Source organism: Culicoides brevitarsis, chromosome 3 (genome assembly GCF_036172545.1).
Source record: "Culicoides brevitarsis isolate CSIRO-B50_1 chromosome 3, AGI_CSIRO_Cbre_v1, whole genome shotgun sequence".
Lineage (NCBI taxonomy): Eukaryota > Metazoa > Arthropoda > Insecta > Diptera > Ceratopogonidae > Culicoides > Culicoides brevitarsis.
In genome coordinates, this window is record NC_087087.1 from 25,675,450 (window position 1) to 25,702,629 (window position 27,180).

General features: G+C 28.2%; 2 protein-coding genes across 2 annotated transcripts; one reads left to right on the forward strand and one right to left on the reverse strand.

Annotated features, from left to right (window-relative positions):
• Window positions 1-2,656: 2,656 nt before the first annotated feature.
• LOC134834817 (uncharacterized) lies at window positions 2,657-4,701 on the reverse strand. The gene is made up of 2 exons (XM_063849603.1): window positions 4,539-4,701; window positions 2,657-4,463 (listed from the first exon to the last, which is right to left on the reverse strand). The coding sequence occupies exons 1-2, from the start codon at window positions 4,567-4,569 to the stop codon at window positions 2,821-2,823; spliced, it is 1,674 nt and encodes a 557-aa protein (XP_063705673.1). The 5' UTR covers window positions 4,570-4,701; the 3' UTR covers window positions 2,657-2,820.
• Window positions 4,702-7,942: 3,241 nt separating this feature from the next.
• On the forward strand, window positions 7,943-26,763 carry LOC134835421 (serine-rich adhesin for platelets-like). Its single transcript, XM_063850299.1, has 11 exons — window positions 7,943-8,036; window positions 17,001-17,030; window positions 17,178-17,280; window positions 17,340-17,587; window positions 21,315-21,666; window positions 21,850-22,411; window positions 22,628-22,723; window positions 22,799-22,941; window positions 23,007-25,470; window positions 25,531-26,244; window positions 26,695-26,763. The coding sequence occupies exons 1-11, from the start codon at window positions 8,012-8,014 to the stop codon at window positions 26,761-26,763; spliced, it is 4,806 nt and encodes a 1,601-aa protein (XP_063706369.1). The 5' UTR covers window positions 7,943-8,011.
• Window positions 26,764-27,180: the final 417 nt, after the last annotated feature.

The following is a 27,180-nucleotide window of genomic DNA, read 5'->3' on the forward strand; positions in this document are numbered from 1 at the left end:
TCAAAAGTTCTTGTGTATAAATATTTAACTGTGTCAATAGTTTACATTTAATTTAAAATAATAACAAAACATCATATATTGGATTACTTACGAGATGTATTAATAGTGAAAAACCCGCTGAAAATATCAATGAATGACAGGAAATTTTCATCCCTTATGAAAAAAGCACAAAAAAAAAATAATAATATTTATTATCATACAACAAAGAATTGCATATTTAGAGATATTGAAAAAAAAATACAGAAAAGATAAATTTTATATCCGTAAAAATTAAGAATGAAAAAAAAAAACAATAATAATATGCACGTGTATTGACCAAAAAAATTGCAACATTATACAATTAATTAAAAAAAAAATATGAAACAATTCTAAGTCATTTTATTTTTATTTTTTTCTAGTCAAAAATTGAATTATTTTTTAATTTATTAAAAAAAATTAATAAAAAATAAAATTAACACTCAGTCATATAAAATTAATTAATGGTTAATTAAAGAATTTTAAATAAAAAAATGCTTGAAGCAATTTTCAGTAAAAAAAAATAAATAAAATTTAAATTATTAACATTAAAAATAAAAAAAAATGAAGTCAGTAATTTTAAATTCCTTAAAATAAAAAAAAAATAATTATTTTTAAAAATAAACCTTAATTTTCTTGAATTATTAAAAAGTTACTTAAATCACAATAACTGCTTTTTGCTACAAATAAAAAAAAATTAATACAACAATAGAAACAGAAAAATACACTTTTTAAACACACTTCATTTACTAACAATATTACACGCAATAACGGTTAAATAATTTTGAAAATTATAATAAAAATATTTAATTAATATTATTAAATGAAACATATAAATATATCACTTACAATTCAATTAATTATTCAGAAAAAAATGAAAGAAAACATAAAATAATAAGAAAAATTAAGGGATGCGGTTTAGAATTGAAAAAAGGAAATTAGAAGTTAAAAAAGTTTAAATTTTAATTCAATTAAAATATAATTTAATAAATTATTGTTTCTAAATAAATCAAGTCAGAGGACTTTAAAATAAACATTTATTTAAATATGATTTAATTATTTAAAAAAATGTAGAAGATGAAAAAATATATAAAAAATAACTAAAAAAAATAATAATAATGAAGACATAGTTAAACAACCAACAACCCTATATAAGCATCACCTGTATATATGAACAAAAAACCTCTTGGATTATGTACTTAATTAAAAAATTATTTATTAAATTATAATTATTATTATAATTATAAAACAAAAAAAAACCTATTTATACACATATAATGTATGATTATTATATTAATTTATTACATTATTAAATATATTATAATTAATTATAAATTAAACAAAAAAAAATATTAAATTAGTATAAAAATTAAATGAAAAAAAAAATAGTCATAATATACAACTTATAATTTATTTATTTGCTTATTTATTGAGAAAATTGATTATAATGAAATTATAATATGTAGTAAATTAAAGATGAAATGAAAAAAATGTTTTTTGCATTTAGAAAATAATTTTAAGTTTTTTAAAGTAGTTTCAGGATAAAAAGGTAAATTTTCTTTTTTTTTAATTTAAATTAATTTTGTTCAAAAATATTGACCATTCCTTATTTAATTTTATTATTTTATTTATATTTTAAATTTTTTACCATCTTCAGGATTAATTTTTAAGTATTTTTTTGTTTTAAAAATATAAATATAAATGTAAGTTAAAATAGTTTTTGAGTAAAAATCTTTAATTTTTTTTACATAACTACAATTATATTAGATATAAAAAAAATCATTAAACTTATATTATAATTTTTCATAATTTAAAAAATTATATTTTTTTAATAAAATTAAATGAAATTGAAAAAAAAAATAATTTAAAAAAGGAAAATTTAAGTTCAACTTTTAAAAATTTAAGATTATTTATTTTTTTTTTTTGTAAATTTAAATATTTTTTGAATTAAATTAAAAAAAAACTTTCCTGAAAAACATTTCAGAAAACTTTTTACTTCCAACGGTAATTTTTTCACTATCTTCAGGATTAATTTTTTAGTATTTTTTTGTTTTTAAAATGTAAATTTAAATGAAAATAATTTTTGAGTGAAAATACTGAAGTGTTTTTTTTATAACATAATTAAAAAAAAATATATTAAATTAATTTTAAAAAAATCATTAAATTTATATGTAAAATTTTCATAATTTAAATAATTTTATTTTTTTAATTTAAAAATAATAAAATTAAATAAAATTGAAAAAATAAATATTTTTTTTAATTTAAGGAAAATTTAAGTTCAACTTTTAAAAATTTTAAATTAAATTTAAAAAAAAACATTTTTTCAGTTCTATCTATCAAACTAACGTTTATTCATCCATTTTAATATTAATTTACAATTATTTTTATTTTCATACATTTTTTTTCGTTCCTTTGCTCAAAATTTTCTCTTGTCACTCTAACCCAAAATTTATCTTAATTTATTTTTTGTTTATGATTATTTTAAATATTTATTAATGACAAATATTTTTTTTTTTTTGCTTATTCAACTTCGTGAATGAACAATAGAAACTTGATATTATCACTCGACAGTTTTTTTAGTAGATAGTTTTAATTAATTTTTAATTTAATTGTGCAATTGAATCACAAACCAAATGGATGGTTGGTTGCTGAAAATTTATTTACAAATTAATATTTAATTTTTTTTTATATTCTCCAGAGACTTTTGAAATCTGGGTCACGTGAAAGAAAGCAATTTTAGGTGGTTTCAATTTTTTTTTCGAAGGAAATTTTTTAAACTTTTTTTTTCTATCTATAGAAAAGTTTTTACTTTCGTCGACGACGTTTCTTGTCAGCTTCATACAATTTCGGTAACTCATGTTCCAAATCGAGCAATTGAACGTACGTCTTAAGCACGTGTTCCTTATTATTATTTTGCACGGAAAATGTGGAATAAAAAGTCAAGAGCTCTTTGGATCCGTCATCGTCGAGATCCGCTATCAGAAGTGAATTATCCAAACTGTTAATTTTGGGTTGACAGGTATTTGTGTCGTTTCGACAGAATTGCATCACGTGACTTTGACTCGTATTTTCGATTATCAGATCGTGGGAATTTGTGAAAGCTACAAGTACGACAGTTTCCTTCAGTAAACGGACTGTGACGTTAAAGCGAATGGCAATGGTGTTCTCGATTTTACGCAGAAGGGAGACAATGTGGTTATTATCTTCCTTGTTGCTCCATTGGAGATATTTGAAGACGAAGCCATAGGTATGAGGTTTGGCTTTCACAAAAGTCAGTGGCTCGGGAAAATGTGTATACATATTGCTTCCGGTAAAGTTATACAAGAGATTTTCGTCTCCTGTTCGGGTATTATCGAACAATTGGATGCTGGAATTGCAATTTTCCGGACATTTTCCGGTATTTTCGATTATCAAGCTGAGATGCTGAAGAGTTGAGTTCGATTTGAACGGTAATTCGTGATCGTATCTGAACTGGGGAATGGAATTTGTGGAGTTTAAGTAACCAAGACCGATTTTTGATTTGGTCAAAGCACTATATAACTCTGACAAACCGATTTGTTTGGTATAAACAGCTGTGGCATTCATGCACGAATATCGTATTGTATACATTTCTGCTAATTCAAGCTTGAAAATGAATCGACATTCATCGACAGTGATTGGATTCCCGATTAACTTCCCCGTTTTGCCGGAAAGGAGCGAAAAGCTATTTTGAATGTTTGAGTCTGAGCTGAAAATATGCAAAAGTTCGTTCACTTTATCGCCATTCAAGTCGGGCAAGAGTAACGGAAAGTTGAATAACTCTTCAAATGGTTCTGGAATTTTTCCATTTTTTGCTTCCAAAGTTTGCCAAATCCAAGTTCCCGAAATGCTCTTTAAAGTACTCAATTGCCCAAAGGCATCTACAATTAAGCAATCCATTTCCCCATCAAGATCGACATCAATTATCGAGCAATTTGTGTAACGTGGTTCAACTTTCATTTCCGCAAACCACGAAATCTTTCCAGTTTTACTCAACATCGAAATAATTCCATTCGGTTTCGGGTTCACTTTTACCAGGGGATCGATAAATTTATCTCGCTTATACATGAAAATCAAGCTAGTTTCAATGCGGTCCGTCATACGTCGTTTTATCACATTCACAGGTCCACGCATCTCGAGTTTGTCGTAATCTTTCACCCAACTCATGCTGTCGCCATTTCCCCTGCACTTGCCATGTTCCGGACACGGAAGAACGAACAAGAAAATCATCACGAGTCCCAGGAGAATCACAATGGACGAGATGAAACAAAGCTTTCTGCCTGGCGACATGCCACGTTTACCCAATTTTCCACTAATCATCATGAGTTGGTGCTGATCGTCCGCCTCCAATGTCGACAACGAACCTATTGAGCAATCGTTCATTGTGGCGTTGTTCGATTCCGTCTCGGAATCCATTGCTTGTGATAAAGCTGCGATGAAAAAAAAATACAAAGAAATTTTTTTTTTAATTTGACTCGAGGACAGATTTATCGATTTTATCTTACGAGCATAAATTTTGTTCGATTGATCAGGCATTTTTGCAATGCTGTTGTGTACAAATCTCGTCAATACTAAATTTACTGCAAACTTATTAACTTTTTACATATTTAATGAGACATCAATTTGCGAGAAAAGTTCGATTTTTTTTCGCAGCAGAAGTTTGGTGCAATTTCTGTTTATGTTTTCAATGGAAAAACAGGAAACGAATGACACTTCCGGAGATTGCGCAATGCGGCGGAACTCAGTGACGAGTGTTTGTGTAAAGGAATTTGACGTTTGGAGACATTTTTTAGAGAAGAAAGATTTTCTGGGTGAGTTACTTTATGATATCATGAATCGGGTTGAAATATAACCGGTTCATCAATTTGAAACTTAGTTGCTTGAATTTTATTTTTTTGAGGATGAATTTTGCTTTGATTTTTTTTTCTTTGATAAAAATAACAAAATTTATCCTCAAGTAGTTCAATTTCTTTTAAAAATTAATTACTTTACTTTTTATAATTCTTAATAAAAGATCTGAAATAAAATAACCGATTCGCTTTTCGATTAAAACTGTTTTTATTTAAAAAATCGGTTCAAAATTACCGATTCATAAATTTGAAAATTAACCGATTGATTAAATTTCTTTTAAAAATTTTTTACAATTTTTACGGCTATCTAAGTTTTTTAATTTTCGATAAAATTACATGATTTCAAGTCAAAAAATGTACACTGATCACTTGAATTGCCCGTTTTCTGTTCGGCCAAAAAATCGGTTAAAAATTACCGATTCATCGATTTGAAATTTAACTTTTCTTTTTTTGAAAATTTATTTAGTTCAGCAAAACTTGAATAATTTTCAATTTGATGATTTTCTTTATTGCAAAAATAAAAATTTATATCTGCAAGTAGTTTTATTTCTTCAAAAAATAAAATTACTTACCGATTATTTTTTTTTCCGCGTTTTCTGCAAAACCTCCATTTATTCTCATAAAAAGATTCAAAATAAAATAAAAAATATCGATTGTGCATACAATTTGAAAATTAACCGATACGGTTACACATACGTGTGATTGCTTAGTTTTAATATTCTGCAATAAAACTTTAAAACAGGGTTTTTTAATTTTGCAATACATTTACGATTTTTTTCAAGTACCTACGAAAAATTTTTCTTTTTATAGTCAAAATTTGAAATATTCTTTTCAATTTTAAATTTGAAATTTACTCGTCATTTAGCTCATAAAATTACCGATTCATAAATTTGAAAATTAACCGATTCATTTCGTGCGTCATTTAATCCGTTGCCATTGAATATATCACAGTCTTCCCTCAGGCCCAGTTGGAGTGTTTTATTTGGTTAGAGTGATCATTAGTTAAATTTATTTTTCTATAATTTTTCATTTTTATCAAGTAACGAAAGTTTTCTAAAAATTATGTTCATAGTTTGAGCCAATTTATATTTTTTTTTAAATTTGAAAAAAAATTAAATATGATATATTTGGACTGTTAAGTAAAAAATTACCGATTCATAAATTCGTAATTTAACCGATTCACTAATTAAATTTAAGAAAAAAAATGGTTTGTTCAAAAATTATTTTTCTGTAAGTCTAAAATTAACTTTAAAAAATATAAATTTAAATTAAATTTAATTAAATAAATAAAATTTAATTAAAATTTAAATAAAATTTATAAAATTTAACCGATTTCCGTAAATAACCGTTAAAATTCTAGAAACGTCAAATAACTCACTTCTGCTCCAAAAAAGTCGCTCATTCTCTCTTTTTGTAGACATTTTTCATTCATATTCCCATTCATAATAAACACACAACTTTTATTATCACAACAAATAGCTGATTGTGAACGACGTTTGTTATGGTCCCTTTTCCGTACGCACATATCGCACAAGTCTCCACACCGTATGTCGTACAAAAATCAATTGGTGCCCATTTCGCATGCGTGCTCTCCAAAAAAAAAAAGACAGTAGTGAAAAATCTGACATATCTCTCACAGGCTGGTGCATGGCTCGTCGTCGTCGTCGTCAGTCTGTGTGTGTCAAACGAAAAAATAATACAGATGAAAATTTGACCAAGTTTTTCTTTTTCATTTTCCCAAAAACATCACAAATATTTAATTGAAATTTACACGAGCGACACGGAAAAGTACAAAACTCTCGCATAATTTTGCCGTTAAGTTGTGATAAAACTCTTTCGATAGCTTTTTTGCGTCAAATGTGATTGCTTAATCAGTGGATTAACCCAGTGCTAGTGAAAAAAAACTAAAAAAAAATTTTTTTTTTTCGTTTCTATATATTTAGTATAAGTAATAATATTTTCTACTACTACTACTATAACAAAACCACTTGGTCTCTGTACTACTTTGCTTCTTGGTGTGATAACTTTTTTTCGCCAGCACAATATTTTGCGAGGCTTTTATCATCATTTCGAGCTGCTTCTCACGAATTAATGCAACAAAAGGAAAAAAACACACAAACGCAGAGAAAAGTGTCATGATGAGAATTGCAACGACGACTGTATGACTTGCAGGCAGAACGAGCATCTACAGCTAAAAAAGTGAAGAAAAAAAAACTATTGTCGTAATTGAAAGGGAAAATATTTTTGTGTGCAATTTTTGTACAAAAAAAAAAAAAAATTGTGAATACACAATGAAAAACTTGCGACGACGTACAAATCCGCATCATTATCACCAGAAAAGTAACAATAAAAATAATAATAATCGTAGATAGTTGTTCCAATTTTCAATCAAATATAAATTTATCGCATCATACATTAATGTATATTATTATCAAAAGGGAGAATTCTGCTATGTGTGCATGCATCAGCGACGAATTAGGACGACGACGTTCGTCTAATATGAAATCAAATCACGCGCAATGCTAAGAAATCACATCTGTATAAATATTTATTATTGTGAAGTGTGAATATTAAGTAATTCAACACATAATGGAAGTGATCAATGTCAAAATAATCCAACTAAAATTAATCAAGCAGCACCGTCAGTGCGAAAAAATGTGCGAACACAGAGAAAAAACTTAGAAAAAAGCGTCATGATGTCGAAAAGTCGAAACATCAACTTATGATAAGAAACTGGACGAACAAATAAACTAAAAATAAATTTAAAAAAAAAAAATTAAAAGTGATAATAATAAATAAAAATAGAAAAAGTCGTCCGTTTCTCTAAAATAAATAAAGTTTAAAATAGTTAAAAGCTCATTAGTTATTAAAATAAAACAAAACAAAACAAAAAGTTATTAACTTTTACCTGAAGAAAAATAAATAATAAATAAATTGTGTCAACGTTATTTTTTCTCTCACCTCTCTGAAAAATAATACTTAAAAAAAATATTGAAAATAAATAAATACAGTTGTGTTATTGTACAGAATTTAGTGTAAAAAAATATCAAGTAAATAAACAAAAGGATAAATAAATAATAAAAAAGGAGCACATAATATTTATACGTAACTGTGTATTTGTTGTGTCTATGATGTCATTGCTAAATGTTACAGGTAAATATAGAAAATGCATTTTCTCGGGATTTTTCGTTCTACATATTTATTTACGTGGAAGCGATGTTCTGGGATAATTTCATACCCTGGAAATAATTTGACGACCGACTTTATTATATTTAGCGATTCAAGGATTTAAGTCGTAAAATGGGGATTTTTGAAATTGGGTTTGAAAGTGAGAAGGATATTGATAAATTGAAAGGGAAATTATTTATAGAAATTTTTTGGTATTAGTTGAAAAATTTAAGATAATATTTATTAATTAAAGTTTTTTAATTAAAAATTAAAAAATAAATTTAATTTAAAAAATTAAAATTAAAATCAATTTTATTTTTTAATAAATTAATTATTTTATTTTTTTTAAATTTTATTAAAAAATTAATTATTTTTTTTTTATTTTTAAAAATAAATTATATTTTATAATAAATTAGTAAATTTTATTTTTTTAAATTTTTAAATTTTTTAATTATTTTTTTTTTTATTTATTAAAAAGGAATTTAATTTTATAATAAATTAATTAATTTTATTTTTTTTATATTTTTTAATTAATTAATTATTTTTTATTTTTTTTATTAATTTATTATTAATTTAAAAAAAATTTAAATAATTATTATTTTTTAATTAATTAATAAATAAATATTTTTTTTATTTATTAAATAATTAATTATTTATTTTTTAAATTTAATACCAAAATTTACGACCAAATCCCCTCAAAGCAGACTTGTTTTATATTTTATTTTTTTTCTTATTTTTTTTTTATTTATTTATTTTTTATTTTATTTTTATTTTATTTTAGAAGTTTAAAATTAATTATTTTAAATTAATTTTAACTTTAAAATTATTTAGACCATGAACAATTTGTTAGAACATTGGGGAAGATAAACATTTCATATTTTTTAACTCGGTTTTCTAGAAGATATTTTTTAAGACGATCACTTAAATCGTAATCATATTCCCAAAAATTCACGTCATTTTAACAAAATTTGTTTCTGTTTTCACCACGATACTCCTTTTAGATCGTTTTATACTCTTGAGAATTTGCACGTGAACCATGTAACAGATTTGTTAAATTTTATTACTCTCCAAGAATTTTTTGTCGACATTCTTATCTTTGTTTGGGATATTTTTACTCCAGAGAACAAGTTCATGACTTGTTTGCAGATTAGAAGAGGTTCAAAAATTTGTCCTTGAACATTAATTCCGCAAATACCAAAAATTTCTCCCACAGGAAAATTTTCTGTTTTTATTGTCTCACGTTACTCCGTCAAGAAAAAAGAAATTTCAACCTTGAATTTTTTGTCTGAAAGAATAAAAAAATTCAAAAATCATTAACCTTGAATGAAAATTTAGAGTCAAAATTAGAATAGAAATTATTCATTTACCCGCAGCATTAACGACCGTTTATCAAAATCCTCAGTCGTATGCTAATTAGGTTCCCACAAAACGATTTAATTGTGTAATCTTCTCGTCTTTGTATGTGTTGCGTATCCCAAAAACGAGTCTCTTCTCATCCAGCGAACAACAAAAAGCTATCATCACGCAACAGCCCGTGCAAAATAAACAATTGTTCGTCATACATGTGTGTATTAGACGTCCCTGTGGGTGAAAATGGGTCAATTTAACCCCTTAACGGATCACGTTAACAATTCGGGAGTTTATCTAACCTCCCAAATGATCTTTCTAAACCGTTAAGGGATTAGGTGAAGCCTTAATAAGAGGTTAGTTTAACTCCTCGGGAGTTAACTTGACCTTCAAATGACATTGATATCTCCAAAGGTCAGTTTAACCCCCTCGGGACTTAATTTAACGCCTTGAGTAATTTTGTAATTCCCTACTGGATTAATTTAACTTCATAATGGGAAGTTTGATCCCTTGAGAGGTTTAATTAATTCCATAGGGTTAATTTAATCTCTTGAAAGATCAAAGAAGCCTCTTAAAGGATCAGAAGAACCCCTTTGGAGTTAATTTAACCCCTTGAGTGATTTTTTAACTCCTTACTTCTAAACGACTTGCGCCCTCCATCTTTACGAAATGCAGCAACGCAAAATTCGCTAATTTACAAAGGGACATTGCTCTTTAATGAAATGGCAAAAAAAGTGAAAACTGATACTGAAATTAGTGAATTTAAGAAAGAGCTAGAAAAATATATAAAAAGTCATATTGATGCATGAAAAACCAAAAAAAAGTGACTAAGCTAGAAAAATTATCAATTGACTCAAATCATCGCAAGATGGAAACCAGCACAACAACAACAACTTAATTAATTTAACTTCTTAAAAAAATTCTTCTTAATAATTCAAATTAACTCTCCTATCTCAAGGACTAAAATTAATTCATTAAGGAGTTGAATTAATTCCTCAAGGGGTTAAAAATTCACTTAAGGTGTTAACTTAACTCCCGAGGAGTTAATATGACCCATTTTTTGCCCATAGGGTATGATATCCGATTTCCAGTAATTCTCATTAACTCTTGATGACTGAACTGAAACATTCAGACTTGTTTTTCGTGCCATGAGACAACAACAACATCATCCCATAACATAATAACAATGTTAGTTCGCATTATTTTGTTTTCTAAATATATAAGACAACTACTCGTTTAGGCCATTATTAAATCTGTATTAGATAGATATGATTGAATCTGGAAATGAAAATGTCAAGATAATGCTCGTGGCTGCTGCGAGAGGAAATACGAAAAAAAAAATATGCAATGGAGTATTTGGCATGACGTTCCATTTTAAAAAGCGATTTATTATTATTTTATTAGTTTGTGCGGTTCTCTGTTCGCAACATAATCACGAACAAACATAGCAACTACAAATAAATCGCAATAAAAGACGAAATCCTATTTCTTGCTTCGCTTGTCAATACTTTTATAGATATTTATTTTGCACAGTATCGATTTGTGTATTTGTTGTGTGTGTGTGCAGAAGAGTGAGAGAGCGAAAGTTTGTTTGCAACACTAAATAATACGTCAACCAGCTACTTAAAGAACTTACAAAAGTACCTCAAACAGAAGCTTATGAAGTAACGAATGACATTTAAATATGGATGAAAAGAAAACTTTTCCTTAAAACTTTTTGAAAAAAAAAATCTTTCTTGATAAGAGATGCTTTTCCTTTGAGACTTTCCCGGAAACGAAAATTAAATTTTTTAACAAGGTGAACTTTTCGTGATGAAAATTAGATGGAAATTAATAGTATTTACTTAGGATTATTTATGTGGAAAGATAAAAATAGATTTAGTTACCTTAAAATATGTAATGAATTAATTTTTCAATATTTTACTCCTCAAGGTATGCAATGAATCTTAAATAACGTTTTTGCAATTTTCCTGAGGATTTAATGTTATTTTAATAATTTTTTCTGCACAGAAACCTTCTCATAATTAATAAAAACCGTTTAAAAGCAAAAATAGTGAAATTCGTGGAACAAAACTTGAGTTATTGCATTTCTATTAATTTTCTATAAAGAAATTAATATTTAATAATTTTTTTTTAATTTTATTATTTTTCTAATAAAATTAATTTAAGAAAAAATTATAATTTTTTAAAATATGAAAATTTTTTCTAATTCATTAATTTCAAAAAAAAAATGAAATTTTAAAAATTTTTTCCTCAAAAAAAAAAATATTAAAAAATACAAAAAGTGAAAAAAAATAAATAAATTACAAATTTTGAATTTTTTTATGTTTTAAAAAATCCTAAATTTTTTTAATTTTTTTTTTAAATTAATTACAATTAAAATTTGAAAAATATTTACAATTAATATTTATTTAATTAAATTATTCAAATTATTACTACATTTAATTATTAACTTATTATTATAATTAAATTTTATTATTTTTTAATTTTTATTTAATTATTTAAATTTAATGAATAATAATTTTTTTAAATAATAAATTCTAAAAAAAATCTTAAAATTTTCATCTCACCAAAAAAATGCAATTTATGACCAAATCCAGATACCACAAATTCCAAAAAATTTAATAAAGCAAAAAATCTTCTTCTTCATAGCCTCGAAAAAAAATTCAATTCAACGAAAAAAGCAAATTCCCACCAAATCATTAAAATTTTCTCACGAATTTGCTCATATTACAGCCTTTTTTCTATGTAGCGCAACACAATCAGCAAATTTTCAAGGACAATGTCACCCAAATTTCCGTCATAATTTCATTGAATCGAAAAGCAAACCGTACTCCATCGCATTGAATGACTACCATTGAAAGCTTTGTAAATTAATTACCTGCTAAACACTTGTCAAATATACGTCAAGCAACACTGCCAGCATGATACTTTATTGATCAAAAAAATTTATTGAACGTCACATTTTCGAATTTAATCGAGCAGGATTTTGTCTCACCCTCAAAATGAACGAAAAAAAAAACTTATTTTTAGACTTTAATTTTACGAAAGATTCTTGTTCTTCCAATTCATTAAACCAGCTGAATAGCGATATGACAAGACCAGTTAGGCGCTGTTCTAAATATAAATAAATCTGGGACCGGATGAATTTATTAATACAATAACGACAAAAGTATAACATGTGTTTGCCTACCTTTCCTACCGGGGAAAAAATGTCGGTTGATGTTCTTTTCTCTTCGCTTCTTGCTCTTTTTGTTTGGAGATATTTACAACAAAAGGGAGCAAATGCATTTTCCTGCGGATGAAAATCATTTAGAGTGAAAAATCATCATTTCATCGGGTGACGTAACGCGGTTTTTTTATGTTCGAGGGTTTACGCTTGTGTGCCATGCAATGTGCTTATGATGATGATTGAATGAAAAGTGTGTTGCTGTCATTGTTGTTCGCGCTCGGAAAAAATTCAAAAGCTTGTAATTTGTTTAGAAAGAATTCTATTGTTAGTAATTTTAGAGTGACATTTGACGGCAAAAAATACCAGGCAACTCCACGAAATCTCTGACAATGACAGCATTCGATATTCTGTACTAATAATTGAATTGATTGAATGTTCCGTCATTTCCGTTATTCGAAAGACAAAGGGGTAGGACATGATTTTACTTGAATTTAAAAATAAAAATTCTTGAACTGTAGAATTATGTAAAATTAATTTTAAAAAATTCATTAAAAATTTTAAAAATAAAATTCATTAAAATTTGTCTAAAAATAGTTAGAAATTTCTTTTTTTTAATTCTGATGTTGTAATTTTGATAAAATTACATTTTTCAGTATTTTAAGTAATTTTATTTAATTTTCAAAATTTCAAAGTTAAAAAAAAATAATTAAATTTAATTTAATTATTTTAAATTTAATTAAATTAAATATTTTAAAAATTTACTTTTAAATTTTAAAAAATAATTTAATTTAATATAATTAATTAATTAATTTTAAATTTAATCAAATTAAATAATTTAAAATTAAATAATATACCTAATTTAAATTAAATTAAAATTAATTCATTCAAAATATAAATTTAATTTATATTTAATAATAATTTTTGACTGACAAAAAAAAGTTTCTAAAATTATTTTATTTTGAAACAACTTTATTATTTAATTTGTAAAAAAAAAATTCTGTAGGTACTAATTTTATTTTAATTTATTTTTATTTTAGATAAAACTTTAGCTTTATTAATTTTTTATTCAATAATAATTTTCGATTTTAAAAAAATAAGCCTAATGTCAAAATTATTTCATTTTTATGAAACATTTTTTAAAATTTTTACTGTAATATTTTTTGTAATTAAATTTTTTTAAAGTTTTCTTTAAATTAAAAAATCTCAGAAATCTATTTTTTAATTTTAAAAAACTTACGGTTTTGATAAAAATTTTAAAAAATTTATTAAAAATTTTATTTAATAAAATTATTATTTTTCAATAAAATTTAGATTTAATAAAATTTTGTTTTATTTTTTAAATTAAATTAAAATAAAAAAATATAAAGTTAAATATTTTTTATGTAAAAAATAAAAACAATTTTTTTTACTTTTTGAATTTTTATTTTATTTTTATGATTTTTTTTAAATTTTTTCCCTCAATTTATTTTTTTTTATTTTATTTTATTTTTTATTCTATTTCTTAACTTTTTTTTGTTAAAAAATGTCATTTTATGCCCTACCCTCAGCCTCTTTCGCATCAACAAATTCACATGAAATTGAATGATGAAGGAAAATTAAAACGAATTTTATTGTTCAATTATTTTGTACACCGCACATTATAATTGACGAGTTACTAACATATAAAATACAGGATTGAAGTGCATCCTGGCTTCGTATTTGTTTATGGCAAGCGTTGAAATTTGCCACATGGGAAATTTCATTATAAACTCTCGCACCGTGGGTAGATGAATAGAGGACAGTGTTAACAACGAAACACAAAAAAAAAACTTCAACACATAATTTAATGCAATTGGTTGCGTTTACTGATGAGCTTTTGTTTGTCCTTGCGCTGCTCCGTTCCTGATGTTGACAATAAATCCAGTTTGCTCGTTAAAAGTTTTGCTCTATTATTTCGGGGAATTAAACTTTTTCCATTTTTTATCTGAAATAACTGGCCTTGGATAATTTTTATTTTTCAATAGAAGAAGTTACCTCATCAGAAATTTTTTTTTATAATTTTCATTAAAATCACTTATTGGAACGATTTTTTATTATTTTGTCGTATAAATGGCTATAAATATATAATCGACACCCCCGAATATGCTAAGCAAGCAACAATCATTGATAAGCACGCAATCCCCTTTTTTCAACCGACTGACGCGTCTCTCATGCCGTCGTATTATATTACGAATCAACCAAAAATAAATGAGATTTTTAAGGTTTTGTAGAACAAACTTGATCGTATTTTAATATTTTTTCTAGTTTTCCATGATTTTTCGGAAAAATAAATAAATTTCCACAATTTACTGAAAAATTTTTAGAATTTTCCCAAATTTTTCGAAAAAAAAATCATCAATTTTACAGAAAACTTTTATAAAAAGAAAACTCCTCAAATTTTCTTAGTTTTTCCGGAAAATTAAAATATTTTCCTATTCGAAAATTTGTGATTTTTTTTAAAGTTTTTCGAAAAATTTATCAAATTTTCAAAATTTTTCGAAAAATTTATCTACTTTTTTATTTTTAGGAAATTTTATTTCAATTTTCCAAGAATTTTTGGGAAACTTACCTAAATTTTCCTAATTTTCCCGGAAAATTAAAATATTTTTCCATCCGAAAATTTTGAAATTTTTTTTTAATTTTTCGGAAAACTTTACCAAAATATCCTAAAATTTTCAAAAAATTCATATATTTTAAAATTTTCAGGAAATTTGTTAAAATTTTCCAAGAATTTTCTGGAAACTTACCCAAATTTTCCTGATTTTTCCGGAAAAATATTAGAATTTCCCACAATTTTCCGAAAAATTTTCCGTTTTTTTTTAATTTTTTTGAAATTTTTCAATTTTCCACGATTTTCCCAAACAGACATCAACTAGTAACATTTTTTTCAACATTTTATTCGAAATGCGGTAAAAAAACAACAATAATGCGATTGATTCAATCATTTCATTTTCCTTCATTTTCATTCGAATTGCGAGCATGAATTTTGTATTTATTTATTTTTCGTCTAAAAATAGGAAATTTTTCGTTACTTCGACACGATTTCACCGAAAGATCCATCATTATATTGTGTGTGTTGGCGGACGGCTTCGTCAACAATGAATAAACACAAAGTAACACTATCTCTCCCTTTGTCTTCTTATTATAACCGTCTATTATGATTTTCTCTGAAAATAATCTTCACTTTTCTCTGAACGAAAATTAAACCACAAAAAGTTTGCCTTTTGATTTTTTTTTCTCAACACTCAACGAATGCTTTATTTAATGCTCATTGCAAAACAAAACAACGAAAAAAAGCGACAGAAAAAAACCAGAAACAAGAATAATTTTCTCCTTTTGTTTGAATTGCGATTCTTCCAGTTTTTATTTCGCTTCGCTAAACACAATTTTACGGAAATTGGGAGCAAATGTATGAAGTTGCTGTTTTTTTTTTATATTAAATAAATGCGTTTTAAAACAAACAATTATAGGGAAAACTGCGAGAAAGACACGAAATAAAATGTTAAATCAGCTGTTAAGGGATAAGAAAAAAAATTATTTATGAAAGCGCATTTTGTTTAAAATATTTTTTTATCGGATAAATATTTTGATTAAAAAAAATAAATTTTTTTAATTTTTTTAATATTTTTTTTATTACAGAAATAATTTAAAAAATATTTAATAAATTATTTTATTTTAATTTTAAAAATAAAATAGAATTTTTCGAATTAATTTTTGTACCTAAAAAAATTGTAAAAAGGACAAATTTTATGAACTGTCTACATTATCAAGCTTTTAAAAATAAATTTTAAGTCTCTCTAAATAAAAATAACAAATTAACGAGAAAATTTCAAAATTATTTAATAAAAAAAAAATTCTAAATTTTTTAAAAAAATTTTAAAATTTTAGTTTTCCTTTAATTTATCAAAATTTTAACTGTTTTTATTTCCTTTTTTATGACATTTTAGATAGTTTTAATTTTTTTTTATTTATTAAAAAAGCTTAAATTTAACATAAAACTATATTTTTTTATAAAATTTTAATTTATTTTACAATTTTATAAATTTAATTCAATATCAAAAAATTCAATATCAAAAAATAGTCAAAAAATTTGTTCACACCTTTGAAAAATTTGTTCTTTTTTATTTTAATATTTAAATTTTTTTTAAATTTAAAAAAAATATTTTTAATTATTTTAAATTTTTTTAATTTTTAAAATTTTTTTTTATTTTTTTATTTAAATTTAAAAAAAATTATTTTTAATTTTTTTAATTTTTTTTTATTTTTTTTTTTTTTTTTGTATGTGAAAAATTTTATTTAATTTTTTTTTTTTAAGACTTACACGGACAATTAATCGACGAAATCCAGAACATCTTCCACAAAAACATAAAATTATCACAAAATTTATTGTCTTCTTTTTTTCATAATTTCAGTTAAACGAGCTTCTTATGCTGGAGACCAAGGTAAGTTATATTTTTTTTTGTCTTATTCAAATATTTGCGGCTGTCTTTTCAAATCAAGCCCGAAACGAAACAAAAAGAAATTATTCGAAAAACTTTTAAACTGACACGTAAAAATTTAAATTGAACATTTTTTTTCGTCGCTTACAGCTTCCCAGTTGAACACATACGTAACGGTAAAATTGCAAAATGTCAAGTCAACCACTGTGACCGTAAAAGGCGCCGAGCCATGTTGGGAACAAGATTTTGTGTTGTAAGAATTTTACCTTTTTTTATTTAAATGACGTTTAATTAACGCGCAAAATTTGGCAGCGAAACAACAAGTGGCGATGTCGGTCTCGTTGTCGAAGTTTTCTCCAAGGAGATGCTCATCATCAATCATCCAATCGGGCACAAATACATTCCGCTAAACACCATTCCTTACGGGTATCCGAACGAAGTGACGAGCAAATGGTATACGCTGGACCGCGAACTTGTCACGCAAAATGGCGTCGTCGTTGGCTCCAAAGACCCCACGCAGCACATGCTGATGCTGGATTGTCGTTTCGAGCTGCCATACGGTGAGAAAATAATTGCATTTTTCGCAAAAAAAAAAATAATTAAAAATTGTAGATATTAAATTCTATTAGCTCGTATAGATTATTATAAACTGTGGCTCTCTCTCTTTCTCTCAATGTAACTCCCCTCCCTTTATCGCCCCATAAAACTTTATGTTGTATTCCCGGTAGTAATCTTGTTTTCTTGCGTGAAATGTCGTAACTATAACTACTAACTGCGCTTTAATCTGTTCTACCTCCTTCTTAGTCGCCCACAACTCTCGCACAAAGTCAATTCTATTAACTTGCACCTACTAAAAAAATTATTTTCTCGGTAAAGTCCCACTTTCTGTGTCTTTCTCCCTTCTAAGAAAAATCACAGCTACACTTTTACACGCACTAACAGCACACAACTTTTCTATAAAACATAAAAAAAGAATAAGCATGATTCACTTAATCCATTTTTCTTTGTAAATCTTCACGATCTTCTTATGTTCCTTTTTTATTTATTTATTTTTTACTTTTTTTTTAACGTGAGAAGAGATATCGTTCCCCGGGCTGTTAAATTTAGGTATTTCGCAACTTTGAAAATTTTCTGAAAAATTTGCGAGATTTCAGAAATTGCTTCTTAATTTTTTTTCACGAATTTTAAAATATTTTTCTAAAGGTTCAAAAATTATCGAAAAATTAACGGAAAAATATTTACCTGAAAAATAAAAAAAAAATTAAATGAGATTCTTAATAATGATTTTTTTTAAGTAAATGAGAATTTTTAAATTTTAAAAATTAAATTAAATTTTTTTTTATTTTAAAATTTTTGAAGTTTTTGACCATTTAGGACTAAAAGTTTTTGAAAATAAAATCTTTGCTTGAATTTTGTTTCAAAAAATGATTAAATCGACATCAAATTTCTGAATTTTCTGAAATAAAATCTTTGAAGTTTATTATAAATTTATTTTTTTTAAGAAAAAAAATTATAAATGGATTTTTTGTGTTTCGAACCCAGATAATAATAATAATAAATTTTTCATTAAATCTAAATTTAAAATTCTTAGAAATAACAAATTTTTAAAAAAATAAGAAAATATTTGATTTTTGACCAATTTTATTATGAACTATTTAAGGATTTTTTTAAAAATGTAAAAAAAAATTATTCAAGGAGATTAAAAATTCCTTAATCAAAAAATAATTAAGAAAAAAAATAATAATTTTGAATGAATAATTAATTTCATCAAAAATTAAATTAAATTGTTTTTTTTTAAATAAAATTAACAATATTTTAAATAAATAAATTAAAATAAAAATTATTTCAAGTTAATTTAAATTAAAAATAATTTATTAAAATTTTTATTAAAAATAATTCTTTTATTTTTAAAAGTTCAAATTTTTTTCTTAATTAAAAAGAAAAAAAAAATTAAAAAAAACTCGAAATCATACTTTTATAATCGGTTTGCAAAACCCAAAATTTTCACAAATCTGATGGAGAATTTTGCAAAAATTATCTCAATTGACCAAACTTCAGACGCCAATTCAACTTTTCCTCTGTTCCTTATATTTTTAAAGCTAAATGCTTTCAAGGCACCTTTAAAAAAATAGAATAAACAAAAAAAGGTGTAGAGAAATTTTTTTTATCTCATTTGTTTGTCCGTAACCTGTCTCACACTCTAACGCCAAGTCAGCTTCTAAAATCGTTGTCAAGTCAGCAGTTTCCGCTTATAATTTCCTCCTTTTTTGCATATTCTTCAGGGATCTATCATTCTCACTCTTTTAATTTTCTGTCATTTCACTTCATTCTTTCGCACAAAATTTTTTTCACTTCTTTTCATCTCCTACATCCAATCTCCAAGCATGTCAATGCAAAAGGTAAATCTAATTACTTTCCAGCAGTTATTTCGCATTTTTCCTCTCCTTGCAAGACCCATTTTTATTTATATTGTTACTGGGACGACGACGACGTTGATAAGGCAGTTAATGAATGTAACAAGTCGCCTTCTATCAACACAGACTTATTATTACGTCGTAGATTCCTGTGGGAAGAAAAAGATTTAATTTTTTGATTTATACGACGATGATTAGATGACCTAAAAACCCGTTTTTTTTTCCTTTTTTGTATGACGAAAAGACTGACAATCAACCCAAAAACTGACACTTTGACGGATTTTTGCACGTAGTTTTGCCATCAATATTTTCTTTTGACTTTTTTGTTGTTGCCGCTGCTGCATGACTTCGAAGAAGAAAAAGTGGCAAGAAACTTTTTCTTCATAAAAAAAAAATGGAAAAATGAGAACGACCGACGAAGGAAAAGAAGACAAGCAGGTGCATGCAATATTTCACGCTGGTGAAGACGGTTGTTCGTCATTTGTTCACTCACTCAAAAGAAACACCAAAAATGTTGTCTATGATAAAATTTAAAAAGAACTTTTGCGAAAAATATGGTAAAAGAGGTTTGAGGTTACTTTAAAGAAAAATGATTTTTTTTTCTTTGTTAAGAGACACAAGTTTGACTAATGAGCAACTTTTATCAGGAATCTTGAGGGACTTTTGTGGTTTTTGATGCAAAAAATAATTATTTTAATAAAATTTTTATAAGATCTAATTGAGGTTAGTTTTTTTTCTTAGAATTTTTCTTTAAATTTAACGTATTTAGAAAAAAGTAACTTTCTAAATCTTTTAATTTTTTGTAAGATTTTAATTTTTAATCATTTTTTTTTTGTTCAAAAACCCTTTTAAAAGCTTTTTAATTAAAAATAACTTTAAAAAAATTTGAAAATTGTTGATACTGTCTTTCCTCGAAAACAAATAACAAAATCAAATTCTTGTTTGGTGAGACATTTGTTCGTTGGAAGACAGTATTCGCTATATTTTGACATATCTAAATAAAATTTGTGAAAAAAAAATTTTTTTTCATCTTCAGCTTTTTTGTTAAAGGTCCAAACCAAATACTTTTTCATATTAAATTGATAAAAACAGATGATAAAGTTTTCGAAAAAAATCTAATTGTAAACAAATATTTCCTTTTAAATAAAAATAACTTAAATATCTCCATTTGAAACCTCATAACCTCAAAATTGCATTAAAATGAAAATTTTAAAGTTTTTGAATAAAAGCTAGTTATAGAATAAAAATAGAGAGAAGTTGGGACTTTTTAATGACCGTTAGTCACTCACATAACAGCTTTTCTTCTTCTTCAACGCGTTTTAATAGATTTTCCGACATCTTTTAATATCTCTCTCATTAACATGTCTGACGGCAAAGCCTTTAATACTTCCACTTCACCAAACTTTTTTGCTTGTTTCTTTATTTTTATTTTTTCCATGAATGTTGATGTCGCTCTCTTGATGTTTTTATTATTTTCCGATATTGTTATTATTTTTATTTTATCAAATTATTCATACATGAGTATTCCGTACGTTTTTCGCATGGATTCGAATTTGAATTTTAAATTTCTTTTAACAACGTTTTTTTTTTGTCTTTTTCGTTCTTCATACATTGTCATCTAAATTCATTTATTAATCCACACATTTACTCACGCCAAACACACACAAAAAAAACACGAAAATAAAAATAGATGGAGATTCCAGTGTGAACCATATTCTCATGTTGTCTTCGTCCGCCACGCAAAAATCGGTTTCTGCAGCTGCCACAAACGCTAAAAATGCCAGCAATAATTGTAGTGCTAGTAATAGAGATAAGTTTTTCGCGAATCAAGGTATGAATGCGAGTGCTTATGCGTCCGAATTTAATTATGCAGGACAAAAAGTTGGGCAACAAACGATGAACAATGCCACGATGATGCAACAACAACAACAGCAGCAAGGCATGTATGGCGGGAATCAGTATGGCGCGATGACAACAACAACAACAAATAATTATATGCAACAACAAAATGTGGCACAATATCATCAGTATAATAATCAATATAATCAAAATATGAGACAAGATAATTCTTATGAGTATAGTGGCTATTATGACGACGGAAGTGGATACAATAACGATAGTTGCTACAACAATCAATTAGTTCCTGACGTGAATAGTTGTTATCCGGACGATACGGCGGATTACGAGCAAGACGATGATTTGTATTATAATAGTCGTCCCATGAAGTGAGTTTTATGCCAAAATTTATTTTGCGACTTAAAGGAGACATTTTTAAATTATTTTACTGTTTTTCGCCGAAAACATGACACACTGATCAGTTTTTGTTTACATATGCTATATTTTCGGCGGAAAACTGTAGTTTAGATTTTAATTAAAAACAAACACTTACAACTTATTTCAATTTTCAGAAATAGTTGGTCCAAAAGCAATTCACGTCGAATGCAACCGCAACGTCGCAGCTTAGAACGTCAAGATACGCTTTACAGCGACGATATGACATACAATGGCGGCAATGTTGATTCCACGTATTCCGACGGTTACAATAACTACTATCAAAATGACGACAGTTTCGATCAGTCTCTCGATGCGGATTACATTTCGGAAGAATGGGGCAGCGGAGGACGTCATACGTCATATGGCAAACGACTTCCCGATGCTCCGACAGTTCGTGGTAGTACGAGTGTCAGCGAGGGCCTGTATTACTCCAATAAGCGTGGTGCAAGTCTTCCGGCGACGCCGTTAGCGCAAAAACGAAATCAACAGTCGTCTGTGGTGACGGCTTCGTCGCGCGTACTTCCACAACCAGTTGTTGGAGCAAAATCGCAAAAAATGTTACCGCAAGTCCCAATTGCATCCGTAACAGCAGTTTCGACGTCCTCGAGTAACTTTCTCAGTAGCACCTTTAATACGACGAGCAAACGAAAGATGCCCGTGCCCAAAATCCAGCCAGATATTTATTCGGAGACAGATGTAAGTTGCTTTTATTTTAAAAAACAAAAAATTGAATATTTGAACTGAATTTGAATTTTCGTTTAACGACAACCCGTGTATCACATTTTTATCCTTTTTTCTGTTGAAATTGTTTCATTTCCGTTCCACATAATGAATTGCAAGTCATCAAAAAAGGAAATCTGGCAATAAGTCACTGATTGTTTCATCCTTTTTTCCTCTTTCTCTTTTTTTTAGACAACTCTCAATAACTCACCGTACCATAATAGTCACATAACAGCATATTCTAGTTCAACTCAAAACTTTAATGAGGATTACAATTATGCTTACGAGGTAAGACTTTTTTTTAACAATTTTATGAAAATTGATATTTAACTTTTTTTCTCGTCTCTTTTTTTATTCGTACAGGGTTCAGAAGCAATAAACGATAACTTTTACGAGTCTTATGGCAATTCAACTAGAAAAAATAGAGTAGCAGCATTACCTAGCGTTCCTCAGGTGACATCGTCGTCATTAGCATCATCATTAGCCATTACGGGTGTCTCTGATAGGTAATTTTCGTATTTTTTTTTTCTCACTTAGAAACAGGGACATAATTTATTGTATTTTATTTTAGTACAAGTTTGTATAACAACACTTACAATATTTACAACTCATTGACGCCATCAACAATAGCAACTACAACAACAAACTCTTTGTTTCAAAAGGATTACGGATTATACGACAACACCTATTCTTCCATCATCTCGCCGGCAATTACGACAACAACATCGTCTTACTTGAATGACAATTATGCGACTTCGAATTACTCGAGTTCACTTTTCGGCTCGAATATCCAGACAACAACAGCATCCGTGCATCACGCGGACGAACATAGCAAAGTCGATAATTTGTTTGGAAAATTATCGTCGGCAGCGAGTGCGCTAAAGTCGACCGTTCAGAAGCAATTACCTACGACATCGACTGGAATTGTAACAACAACTTCGAGCACGTCGAGTTATAGCACGGGATTATGGAGTTCAAGTGGCATTGGAAATTTCTCGGGATTCTCCTCGTCACTCACATCAACAACTATCACGAGTAGTAACAACACAACCTCGATCAATAACTTCTTGAATAGTAACAAACTACCATCCGTTCCTACAATAACTAATTCCTCATATGGCATAGATAGCTCGTCGCTTCTCCATACGACAACGTCAAGTTATCTTACGAGCTCATACACATATTCGGACTCGATTTTACCATCAACTGTAACGACGTCGACGAGTTATTTGACAAGTTCTTACACGTATTCTGATTCGATTCTGCCATCAACTACCACGACATCCAGTAGTTATCTTACAAGCTCCTATACATATTCAGACTCAATTTTGCCGTCAACTACTACGACATCCAGTAGTTATCTTACAAGCTCCTACACATACTCAGACTCGATTTTGCCATCAACCGTAACGACAACCAGTAATAGTTACTTGACGAGCTCCTTGTATGATACTGCGCCAACAACCACAACTACAGCCAATAATTATCAATCCTTGTTGGAGACACGAAGCACAAATGAGAATGATGATTCGATGTTTAGTCGCTTCAACAGTTACGAAAGCGAAAGTGTTCCGTATTCGACGTCTAATGACTTGTCCATGTACACTACGGCGACACAAGGAGGACAAGATCTAACACTGACGGAATACGAAAATGCTACCGATGTATATAATGATGACCTTGGATACGATTACGGCGGAGGAACAACTGACATTGGCAATTTGAAGCAAGATTTGGATGGATTTGGAGATTCTTTCTACAACACAACGTCATTGGTGACGACGACGCACAATTCGTTAATAACGACAACAACTAGTTTAGGCATATCAGATATCTATAACAACTATACAACAACAACATCGTCGACATTACCTGCAAAAACGCTCCCACCTATCCCGGATTCCGCTTATGACACGCAAAACAGCAATTTGTACGATGAAGAGGAATACACGGATTTACAGAATTATTTGAATCCCGTGGCGACTACATCTTCCGGTATCGCGACAACTACAAGCGCCCCCTACACATCCACGCTCGATGATTACATGCTGGAGCCGACAACAACAGCGCCATCTATCATGAACACGGATTACACAACAAACTTGGCGCCGTACGAAGAGCAATACGATAATCAAAATATCAACGTCACGAGCACTACAACTCCTGGCTTAACCACAAACCACATGACGGACAGTGCGTATACGAGTGATTACTATGACAATTGTCAGTACGATTACGAGTACAAGGAAAATGAGGCGGATTTCTTGGCGTCTGGCGATATCATTGAAAAAACCAAACAACAGCCTGTCATTAGCACGGCAGCATCTAGCACAATGTATAACGTCATGAATAACAATAATAATAACAACAATAACATCTACACAACAACGCCATCTATGACAAGTAACTTTAACGCCAACTCGTATCCGTCGTCACGCCCAGCTGTGGAGCAAGCAAAACAACAGGAACAAAATAAGACTGCTAGTATATTAGGTCAAAGCAAAAGTTTATTTGGTGGTTTAAGTAATATGATAGGAAGTAGCGTAACTAGTTTGATAAGTAAATCAAGCGAATTGACAAAGCCAGCGACATCAGCGCCATCTAACGTCAATACATCGTCCGGATCAACTCTCGGCGGTTTCGGAAGCAGCATGTTTAACCAATTTAACGCATCATCTGCAGCAGTAACAACTTCTGTGGCAGCTACAACTACCGCAGCGTCGATGTACGGATCATCAGCCATGCCGACAACGACAGCTTCGATACCAACAACTAACGCGTATGGTAGTTATGACATGAACAACATGAGTATTGCACCGCCAACATCAACTGTTGATAGTTTAATGAACTCGAATACGGATCAATATGGAAATTCTTTGTACAATGATGGCGGAATGATGTTAGATATGATGGGTCAACCGGAAATTCTGGAGCCATATCGAGAGGATTTCGAAGATGAATATCAGAATAACGGGATGATGGGAGGAAATCAACTGGATGATGCTTATACCAATGGATATTATGATGAGAATCAGGTAAAATTCTTTTTAATTTTTTTTAAGAACAAAATTTTTAATATTTCTCTATTTTTTTAGGTAAATGGCTCACAAATGATGAACAAACAACCGCAACAACCTGGCGAAGAGACTTTCTACAACACATATAACGACTACATGGTTTTCAACGAGGAAGACGAGGACCAATATCACGAGCAGGAAAAGCTCGAGGAACAATTGGAGGAATACAAGGAAGATTTCGAGGATGAATATATGATGCCTCCTTCCAGTAAACCCTCAACCACAATGGACAATAGCATGGTGCCCGTTAGTCAGGGCGCCTACTCAAACAATCATCACACCTCACACTTGAATAATCAGAGATCCCTCCCGCCCCAAGACTCCTTCGACGACTTGGAATACGACTCGAAACTCAATAAAAACTCCCGTTTGCTGCAGAAACAAGACACGATTCTCAGCGAAGCGACGGAATATGTCGAACACGATCAGGAATATTTGGACGAGTATCACGAAGACATGCCTCCAACGTCGACATCAGCAACTTCGACATCCAAGCGTCATCTTCAAACGCAAGAATCGCTGTTACCGGGCGAAGAACCCGAACCCGATATGTACGCCGAGAAACCTCATGTCGATAAAACGAGCGGAATTGAGATGATTCACGAGGAGCCGCCTCCATCACGCAAAGATTCTGAACCAATTCCGACGGTGTTGAAGGAAAAACCAAAACCGAAGCCCACAGCGAAGGAACGCTGGCACTGGGCTTACAACAAAATCATCATGCAACTAAACGTAAGTACAAAAATTTTCAATTTTCTCTTATATTTACGACTTTTTCTCTCGCAATGCAATTCAATTAATGATGAAAATAAATTTCCAACTTATCGCACGTCATCAAAATTGTTTGATGAGAGAATTCCAAGTTTCTCAAGTGAAATCCTTCAACATATTAAAAAACTTTGTTATGCAAAATTTTCGTGACCTAATAGAGTTAGATGTGCAATATATTCAACCTTATTGACACACATACGTCAAAAAATGACGATTGTCTCATTCATTCAAGAATTTAATGAAAAATTGGAAAAAATGCGGGTTCAAATCATGATTTGAATAACAAATGCGAGTGAAGCTGATATCAGACGACGAGACCTTAATGCCGAATGACACATTGCTAATAAGGTCGAAATTTTAATAATTATCAGTAATGTGAGTACGCAATGATATGAAAAACAACAAAAATAGACTTTCATTGTTTATGGACTCCATACGAGAGAAACGTGCAGCGCGCCAGTATTTTGTGACAGTCTATAAATTTTTCGCGTCAACACTTACTCGTAACGGAAATAAAAACAACAACAAGTGTTTGTGTTAGTTTCTGTGTATGGCTTGTGAAAGAGTTAATACACGGGAAAGGGATTTCAGGTCTGTGAAATTAAGTTGAATACTTAAAATTTTTCGTGAAACATAAAATTAAAAAAAAAATTAACTGTTATTTTATTCTAAAAATAGAAAGAAAATTTTTTTTTTAAATGAAGAAAAATTTTAATTACCTAAATCGAAAAATTTCAAAAATTTTACTTTTTTGAGAATAATTTAAAAAAAAATAATGAAATAAAAGTAAAATTCTTAAATAGAAAATTACAAATTTTCGAAGTTTATAGTAAATATTAAATATTTAAAAAAAATAGAAATATTGAGCAACATTTGGAAATTTTTTGATGAAAAATT